At 34.2% G+C, this 9995-nt stretch overlaps 1 protein-coding gene across 1 annotated transcript; it reads left to right on the forward strand.

The window, feature by feature from the left end:
* Positions 1-3969: 3969 nt before the first annotated feature.
* Positions 3970-4512, forward strand: LOC120181016 (uncharacterized mitochondrial protein AtMg00810-like). Its single transcript, XM_039186266.1, has one exon. It carries the CDS (start codon positions 3970-3972, stop codon positions 4510-4512), a length of 543 nt encoding a protein of 180 aa, XP_039042197.1.
* Positions 4513-9995: the final 5483 nt, after the last annotated feature.

Here is a 9995-nt window from a genome sequence, read left to right on the forward strand (position 1 = left end):
CTTTGGTATTGAATGTGATTGATGGAGGGGTACCTGAATTCATTATATATAGGGAGAAGGACGAGATGTGATTGGTAGATATTGATTTGCAAGGATCGATGACGTGTGAAGTAGGAACCGTTGGATTTAAGAGGATGGGATTGGATTTTTTCGTCGTCGAACTTTAAAAGTTTAAGCGGGGTTATGTTTCATTTCCAAAACTTCAACTTTTTTGCTGGATTATAGCGTTTTCGCGGGTGAAGTGTTTGGGTGTTGAAATTTGAAATTGTGACAACCAATCATATATCTCCAAGTTACGATTGAAATTCAAACTTCCTTTTTACTCACGTAATTATATTTTCCTACATGATAATTTTGAGACAAACATAAACATACTTGAGAAATAATTAAAGAAGATACAGGAAATATAACATTAGGGTGGTCAAAATGTGATTTTATTGATTTTTGATAATAAAATATGAATTAGTCAAGTATATATCCTATTCATGATACACATCGGTTATATAGATCTGCCATTACTCTGAAGTAGATATTGAGAACATATTCATAGTTGAAGTGCATGATTATTTTCAAATGGGAGGATGCCAAGGCTCTATCTAGAATTCCCATCTCTCAGTTATTGCTCGAGGATGTTAATACATGTTATGAAAAAAAAAGGAGGCTTAAACTTCACGTATAATGGATATCGAATACTCATTATATTGATTAATATGGATTTGAAAGATTAAACAGCTCTTAAATGTCTGGCAGTTGAATTATTCAAGCAAAATAAAAATTATAATTTGGAAACTTATTATGAATTACGTTCCAACATTACATAATTCGCATTAAAAACGCATCATCCCCTCTTTGCCATGTTGAAATAATAACTCATGTAAGCCAAGATTGTGAATATGCATGCAACGAGAAATTGCGATTCATACTCGGGGCAAATCTTTGGTCCCTACCTATTATACACGATTGAAGCTTCTTTGGGATGGTTACGCTGCTTTGGTTCCAATTTCTTGCAGTTGTGAGAATTTTGCGCAGAACATGCAACATGTTTTTCATCAGTGACTTTTCCAGTTTTTAATGGGTCTCAACGAGACCTACTCTGCTATTTGAAGTCAGATATTGATCATGACTCCGCTCTCATCGGTTAATCAAGCCTATTCTGTAATCGTTCATGAGGAATGACAACGGGGTTATCTTTAAGGTGTTACACCCATTTCTGATTCTGTGGCGTTGCATTCCAATTTTTATGGGAATTATGGTACTCGTCGTGCTCGGTTTCAGGGAGTATGTGACTTTTTCAAAGTTAAAGGTCATATGAGGGATCAATGTTACAGGCTTATAGTTTTTCCTCCAACTTTAAGTTCACCAAGCATAAGGTTCCTCAGGCAACTCTTACAATCAATTCTGATTCTATTGAAGACTCGACTCAGGGTTCACCCGTGCCTTCATCCTCGGTTCTTTGCGCTGCTCCTATGCTTACCGCTAAGCAATATTCCTAACTGTTGAGTCTGTTACACAAGGAGTCACCGATTGAGGCTGCTGCAAATTTAGCAGGTATGGTTTCGCGATGATTACCTGTTACACTTGGATTTTGGACACTGGTGAGACGGATCATATGTTATATGATTTTAATAGCTTGAAAGATCATATTTCATGTGTTTCCTCATCTCGGTTTGTGCATTTGCCAAATGGTGAAACTGCCCCCATATCTCATATTGCATCAGTAGTTCTTGATTCTGGCTTTGTTCTTCGAGATATTCTATATGTTCCTCGCTTTACTCAAAACTTACTGTCTATCTCAAAATTAACCCTTGAAATGAATTGTTCTATTGTTTTTTAACCTGATTTTTGCACTTTTCAGGATCACTCCAGTGGCATGATGAAAGGGATTGGAAGACAGTCAGGGGAACTGTATGTGTTTGAGTCTTTTACTTCTCATTCTTGTTTCAATTTGTTTGTTGGTGATGCTCAATGTATGTCTTCTTCTCATAATAATAATGATTAGGATATTTGGCATGTCCGGTTAGGCAGTACCTCTGTTTCCACTTTGTCTAAGGTACATTTGCTTTCTACTGCTCATATTAATCATGACTCTATACACGACTGTCCTGTGCGTCCCTTAGCTAAACAGTGTCATTTGCCATTTCCTTTAAGCACTTCTCGTGCTCCTCATTCTTTTCACACCATTCATATAGATTTATGAGGACCGTATTGTATATCTATCCATGGGTTCATAAGTTTTTCTTGATCGTTATAGATGATTACACAAGGATGTCTTGGGTCTTCTTGTTGAAACTGAAATCTTATGCTTGTCTTTCGTTGAAAAAGTTCTCTGTGGTTGTTTAAAATAGTATAATGTCACTATCAAAGTTATTCCTAGCGATAATGGTTCTGAATTTTTTAGTTCAGCATGTTCCACTCTTTTTTTCTTCCTATGTATTCTTCAATAGACTTTTTATGTTCGCACCCAACAACAAAATGGGGTTGCTGAACAAAAACACCGTCATTTGTTAGCAATTGCTTAAGCTCTTCGTTTTCAGTCTTGAGTGCCTGTGAAATTCTGGGGAGAATGTACGTTAAGTGCTTGCTACATCATAAATCGCTTACCATCTTCTGTGCTTCATTGGAAATCACCACTTGAAATGCTTACCAACAAACAACCCCCTCTTTCTCATCTTCGTGTGTTTGGGTGTTTGTGTTATTAAACTTAAACGAATTTTACAGATAAATTCTCTCCAAAAGCCATTCCTTCAGTTTTCATGTGTTATTCTCCAACACAAAAAGGTTATGTCTTGTTTAGTCTTCTTACTAAAACCATTTTCATTAATAGGGATGTTCAATTTCATGAACATATTTTTCCTTTTTCTTCTATGGGTTCATTCACATATCCACTTTTTCCTTCTCAACCTAATATTGCAGATTCTGATTTTCTTGTTCTTAATCATGTTTCTTCTCAACAGTGTTCTTTTATGCCTTTCATTCAATCTTTTCAATAGTTTCCTTTGTTTTTTAATGATTTAATATCGTCACCTTAAAGTTCTTTTGCTCCAGATTTTTCAGCTTCAATAAGTAGTCCTGCTCAACCTCTCAATTTCGTTCCTACACTACTGATTCCTGTTCCTTGTCTTCGAAAGTCTTCTAGGACTGTGAGACCTCCAGATTGGCTTAATGATTATGTTACGTCTACTGATCGCCAATCCTCTTCTTCAAGCCAGTATCTTATTTCCTCCTCTCTTTTCTAGATTCATTTACCTTCAACTACTCAATCTTTTGTTTCTCTTACCTCTGCTCTTATTGAACCTACTACTTATTCCTAAGCTTTTAAGGATCCTTTATGGATTCAAACCATGAACGAGGAGATTCAATATTTAGAATCAAATAACATGTGGTTTGTTGTTCCTTTGCCTAAAGGAAAGGTGCCCATTGATTGGAAGTGGGTTTACAAAATAAATAAAAAAAGTCTTCGGGGGAGGTTGAGTGTTATAAAGTGCGTTTGGTTGCTAAGGGTTTCACTCAAAAGGAGGGTGTTGACTACAGTGATACTTTCTCACCAGTTGTCAAGTTTGTCTCGGTTCTTTCTGTTTTAGTTGTTACTGCTCTTCATAATTGTATTGTTTTTCAAATGGACGTTTATAATGCGTTTCTTCAAGGCAATTTGAATAAGGAAGTGTATATGTGTTTGCCTGAGGGTTTTTGTAGTCGGGGGAACAACATGTTTGTCGACTACAAAAGTCAATTTATGGCTTGAAACTAACGTCTAGACAGCGGAATATTAGGCTAAGTGAGGCTTTAGCTGATGTAAGTTATTTACAAAGTAAGAGTGATTACTCTTTATTCAGAAAAATATAAGGATTCATACTCTTTATTTACAAAGTAAGAGTGGTTCTGCTAATCTATGTTGATGATCTGATGTTGATTGGTAATAATAATGCCATAATTAAGGAGTTAAAAGACATTTTATATCTCAACTTCAAAATGAAAGATTTAGGGGCCGTGAAGTATTTACTTGGTTTTGAAGTGTTTCGATCTAAGGAAGGTATCTTATTAAGTCAGAGGAAGTATGCGCTGGAATTAATCAGAGATACTAGCCGAGGGGGAGCCAAACCTGTTGCAACTCCTATGGAGCAGCGTTTGAAGTTTACGACAGTGGAATATGATGAAGTTTTAGGAACTAAAAAAGGTTCACAACAGATTGAGAATGAGGTCTTAGGAACTGAAAATGGAGTGTTTCAATGGTTGATTCAAAGATTACCATACTTGACGCATACAAGGTCAGATATTATGTATGTTGTCCATCATCTGAGTCTGTTCTTACAGCATCCAAAAAGATCTCATTTGGAAGCAGCCATGAGGATTTTTAAATATGTTAAGAAGACATCTGGTCAAAGAATATTGCTTCGGTCTTCAGGGTATGTTCAGCTGGAGGCGTACTGCGATGCAAACTGTGGGTCTTGTTTGATGGCTAGGAGATCTATTACAGGCTACTGTATCAAGATTTGTGGATCTCTGGTGTCCTAGAACTCAAAGAAGCAAGTCACTATGGTTTGTTCGTCAGAAGAAACAGAGTATAAGAGTATGGCAATGGTGGCTATTGAAATTGTTTGGCTGAGAAATCTGTTGCATGAGCTTGGAGAAAAACTGGAACCTACTAAGCTCTATTGTAAAACCAATACTGCTATTCAAATTGCATAAAAAATCTTATCTTCCATGAGAAGACTAAACATGTAGAAATTTATTGTCTTTTCGTTAGATATAAAATTCAAAAAGGGTTAATCTGTACATAAATGTATCCTCTAATAACCAGTTAACAGATACTTAAAGGCTTTGGGAGTTCAACAACATGATTTTCTTTTGGGCAAGTTGTGAGTTAAGAATATCTTTAGCTACCAATTTGAGGGGGAGTGTATCATTTAAGATAGTTACAATATTATTAGACTGGTTAGAGATTAGTTAGATTAGAGGCAGTATATATATATATGTGTGTATGTGAAATAAAAAATACATATGCATTTTTCAATAATTCTCTCTATGGATTTAACAACAAAAATTAAATGGGATGTGTACAAATAAAATTCAGGGTGGACGCCGTTTGTAAAATAAGCAATTAATCAAAGAAAACTCATATTTTTGGGTGGATACGAAAAATTTTAAGGTGGACACTATCAATAAAATAAATAACTAATAGAAAAAAAATTAAATTTTAGGGAAGGCACATGCCACTCTCAACAAGATGTGGTACATGCCTAATCTCAACAAGATGTGGTTCTACTTCGGCATAATAGCTTGTTTGACTTTTGCAATATTATAAAAATAGTTAATTACCCCATTCATACATGAAGTATATTAAACTTTCAGTTTCATACATAATGTTTTAAAATTATTGATTTCATACATGATGTTTTCTACATTTAATGATTTCACCCACTTCCTTCATAGAATGTGACGTGGAATCCTATGACCACTAACAAAATGAAACGTAACACTTTAATTTTTTTTTAATTTTTAAACATAAAGCCTATTTTCTCCTTATTTTCCACATGATTTTAAACGATCTCGTTTTTCTTCTATCTGCATTAAGACCTATGTTCATTGGAGAAAAGTTTCATGATTTGAGTTGAAATAGAGAGAAATTCATATTACTCACTTCAGTTTCTTTCAAATTGAGTTTTTAAAAAAAACAGGATGGATTTTTACGTGAGATTGAGGTTTTTTTTATCGGTGGGGTTTCTTTAAATATGAAAGGGGTTTAATCTTAACGAGGTTCTTCGTCTTCACATTTGGTTTGAGGTAATTACCCATTCTCTAAATTTTGATAACACATTTATTTTTTTTGAGTATTTGTTCTTTGTTATTCGAATAAGTATTACCTACAAGGACAAAGAAGAAATTTCATGATACTGACACCATAAAGAGATTGTAGAAGAGTAAACAACCATAGAAGTAGATGCACTGTCCCTTTGTATTTTTTGTTAAACTCTATTTAAGGAGCTAGTAAACGAACTGTCCTTTATCGTATTTTGTGCAACTTTACTTTAGGAGGCGATCATAAATTTATATATATTTTGTTCAACTTTATATATTTTGTTTAATCTTAAATGAAAATTTTGATCAGCTTTGTTGAAGGTTAACAAGGCAACTATATATTTTTTTTCAACCATATTGAAGGTTTAACAATGCAATATAACACAAAAATATTTGGTACTATAAGTGAATAATATAAAAAATTATAACACTTAACACATACTTACACCAACGTAAGTAAATAAAATAAGAAAATATAGCACTTAACACATACTTACATATTTGGTACTGTAAGTGAATAAAATAAAAATGTGTAGCACTTAACACATACTGACATCAATATAAATATGTATATCTCCCAAAATATGTAGCACTTAACACATACTTACACCAGTGTAAGTGAATAAAATAAAAAAATATAGCACTTAACACATACTTACACTGGTATGTGAATGTATATCTCTCAAAATATGTAGCACTTAACGCATGCTTACAATGATGTTAGTGAAATAAAATAAAAAAATGTATAACTTAATACACACTTACACCAGTGCAAGTATGTATATCTCCCAAAAAGTGTAGCAATTAACACATTGAGAGTGAGTTTATATGTAACACCCTACCCATATAGGGTCAACAGTGCTACTCATAAGGGATCAATGCATGCTTATATAAAAGAAATAGACACAATTAACATATTTGCATTCATGAAGAAAGACATTTGTGCCTTTCATACCATTAAATTCATGAAAATAAGAGTTCAATAACTCAAAGTTTACAAAAATAAATAAGATAGTCACCCTTCCATAACATCTCCCATGATTTAACACAGATTAACATTAACTACATACAAATATACATACATGGATACGACAGACCCAACAAAATCTGGAAGTATACTCTGAAATAGGTGTCAGGATTCCACATAGATGACGCTTCCAATTGAAATCTACTACTACTATTCTAAGGAGGGAAAACATTATAAGAGTGAGCTAATTTGCTCAGTAATGAACGAACGTTCTAAATAACTCATAGGCTAACAATTCAGTAGTTAACAACGATGATGTTTTGTAATTACTCTCCATAACTTCCCATAAATCGAAATAAAAACGATTAGGTGTTTCTGTATGAGTCACTCTAATCCTTCAGGACTCTTGTGTGAATCACTCGAAATAAGTATGATTATAACCCTTCTAGAAATCTACGGCATCTTAGCATATGTAGGAACCAATACCGTTGAGATCATCCATATGGGCCTCCTTAATATACTTTTGAAGGAATTCATTCGGAAACGTTCCCAAGTTGGTTGTTATGGCTGCAAGGTCATTTTAACAGTTTTCCACCAATTAATAGCATCCTTTTTAAGAAAGAGACTGCATACTCCAGGTTTCCCTCTGGAGTCAAATGTAATTGCCTTAGGGTTCTTTGAGTTTCATGCAACCATTGATCTGCTACAGTAGGGTCATCCTTGCTAAATTCTACAGTTTTTTATCGTCTGAGACTCTCCACGAGTGTCTAGGGTACTAGTACAGAAATAGGCACAGTCAGAGCCGACTAAATTCTAGGTGTAGCCCTTAAGATTCTTTGTAAAGTTGCATTGAGGTTTGGAAGTACACCGCTTTTGCTACCCCAATGTATCCCTCAAGATCCGCCTCCCCAGAATCTGGAACAAAATCATCTCCTGAGTCATTTGAGATGGATACTTGGCTCTCATTACGAGCCTCTTGGCTCCCAATAGGTTCATCTACCATTCTTTATCTAATTTTTCTATAATAAAAAAGATAAGGAGAACGCCGTCAAAATCCCATTTATAAGAGAGTACATCCGACTCTGGTGTTCGTATCCACGTATTCACGCATACAACATTAACACGGGTCCTAGCATCGTCTTAACACCTGACGCTTTGATACCAATAAATGTAACACCTACCCATATAAGGTCCACGATGCTACTCATAAGAGATCAGTATAGACTTATATAAAAGAAATCGACATAATTAACATAACTACGTTCATGAAGAAAGACATTTGTGACTTCCAAACCATTAAATTATAAGAGCTCCAAAACTCAAAGTTTACAAAAATAAATAAGGTAGTCACCCATTCCAAAACATGTCTCATGGTTTAACACAAATTAACATTAACTACATACAAATATACATACATGGATACGACAACTCCAACAAAATCTAGAAGTGTACTCTAAACAGGTGTCATGATTCAACAGAGATGACGCTCCCAACTAAAATCTACGACTAGTATTCCGATGAGGGAAAACTTTGGAAGAGTGAGTTGATTTGCCCAATAATGAAAAAATGTTCTAAATAACTCATAGACTAATAATTTAGTAGTTAACAAAGATGATGTTTTGCAATTTACTCTCTCTCTCTCTCTCTCTGTCTCTATTTCCCATTTCCCATGAGATGCATAACTTTCCATAAATCGAAATTAATACGATTAGGTGCTCCTATGTGATTCACTCTAATCCTTCGGGGCTCTCATGCGAGTCACCCAAAATAAGTATGATTAGGTTCTCCCGTGCAAGTCAATCTAATCCTTCGGGAATCCTATGCGAGTCACCCGTAATAAGTATGATTCAGTGCTCTCGTGCGAGTGACTCTAATCCTTAAACATTTGGGTATTTCTCCCTTTCCATTGTGATCTTGGATCTATATAACTCTTCAAAAATTTTCAAAAAATAGTATCGATATTCCAAAGAGAGTATCAATACTATGCTTGATGAGTATCGGTACTAAGGCGAGTACCAACACCAAAATAGTCTACTGAATTATGATTTTTTAAAATTTGACATTGAGAATTGATACTTACATCCAAGTATCGAGGGGAAAGCATTATTGATGTAATAATGACATTTTCTCTCCACAAAACAAAGCTAAATTAGGTAATAAGTTTGAACAGTTGAGTAAGAAAATGAAAATGGGAGAAGGCCTTTGTTTATTATGTAAAATAATTTGATGAGAATAAAATTGGGAGCTGGTTATATATACGACAAGGCAGCTACATGTGCAGATGTCAAAGATGATGATCTTTCTATCTGTTTCTCTTTATATTTGGACATGATCTCACGCAAAGTGTCCACATGATTTGCTTACCAACATTTACCTAGACGTGCACTTAACAAACTCCATTTATACACAACTAAGTGAGTAAATTCATTAAGGCCATGCTTTCATATTTATGAGAATTCATTAGATTAAATAATGATAAAATGGACTATGGGTGGTAATGTCAATTCAGTTAAGTGACTTGCAAACTAAGGGATATTGTAGGTAGTTGATTAGGTGTGTGGTACTTCATTTTCATTTTCTTTTTAATACTTTTTTCTTATTATTATTTTTACTGATAATCAATGAACCTTACATATTTTCAACAATAATGATAAATATATTAATAGAAAAAATATAAATGGGATCTAGCTTAACCTGCAGAAGCATTAAAGCAGGAAGAGGTCATTAAAAAAATAAAGAATAATAAATGTTGTGATCTAGAAGTTGGGCAGTTAACAACTCAGCTTTGCCATCCATTTATTCTCTGTCATTTAATGAAACAGACTGTGGCATGTAGTGAGAGAGAGTGACTGCGAGAGTGAAGGAAAGAATATATATTAAAGAGTACTTTTAGCTTTGTTAATGAAACTCACAAACGAAAGATAACCTAATCCACGACTTTAGGTTGTGGTGGTGGTGGGGTTGCCAAACCCTTGATACCCAATGCCATCCCCCCATATTTCTTCTGTCTTTTAATTTGTCTTCTTCTATTTTCAGATTTTGATTTTATTATAAAAAATGATAAAATTTTAATGGAAATAAAATATGCTTCAATCACCCACTTTTCGTGAATGGAAGGCAACCATGAACACTAACCACTTACTAGCTCAAAGTACTCAACTTCAACAAGTAGATCATCAAAAATAAGAACCCAAAAAAATTATTAAAAAAAGTCAAAGATTACAGTTGATAG

Source organism: Hibiscus syriacus, unplaced genomic scaffold (genome assembly GCF_006381635.1).
Source record: "Hibiscus syriacus cultivar Baekdansim isolate YM2019G1 unplaced genomic scaffold, ASM638163v2 tig00003715_pilon, whole genome shotgun sequence".
NCBI classification, from domain to species: Eukaryota; Viridiplantae; Streptophyta; class Magnoliopsida; order Malvales; family Malvaceae; genus Hibiscus; species Hibiscus syriacus.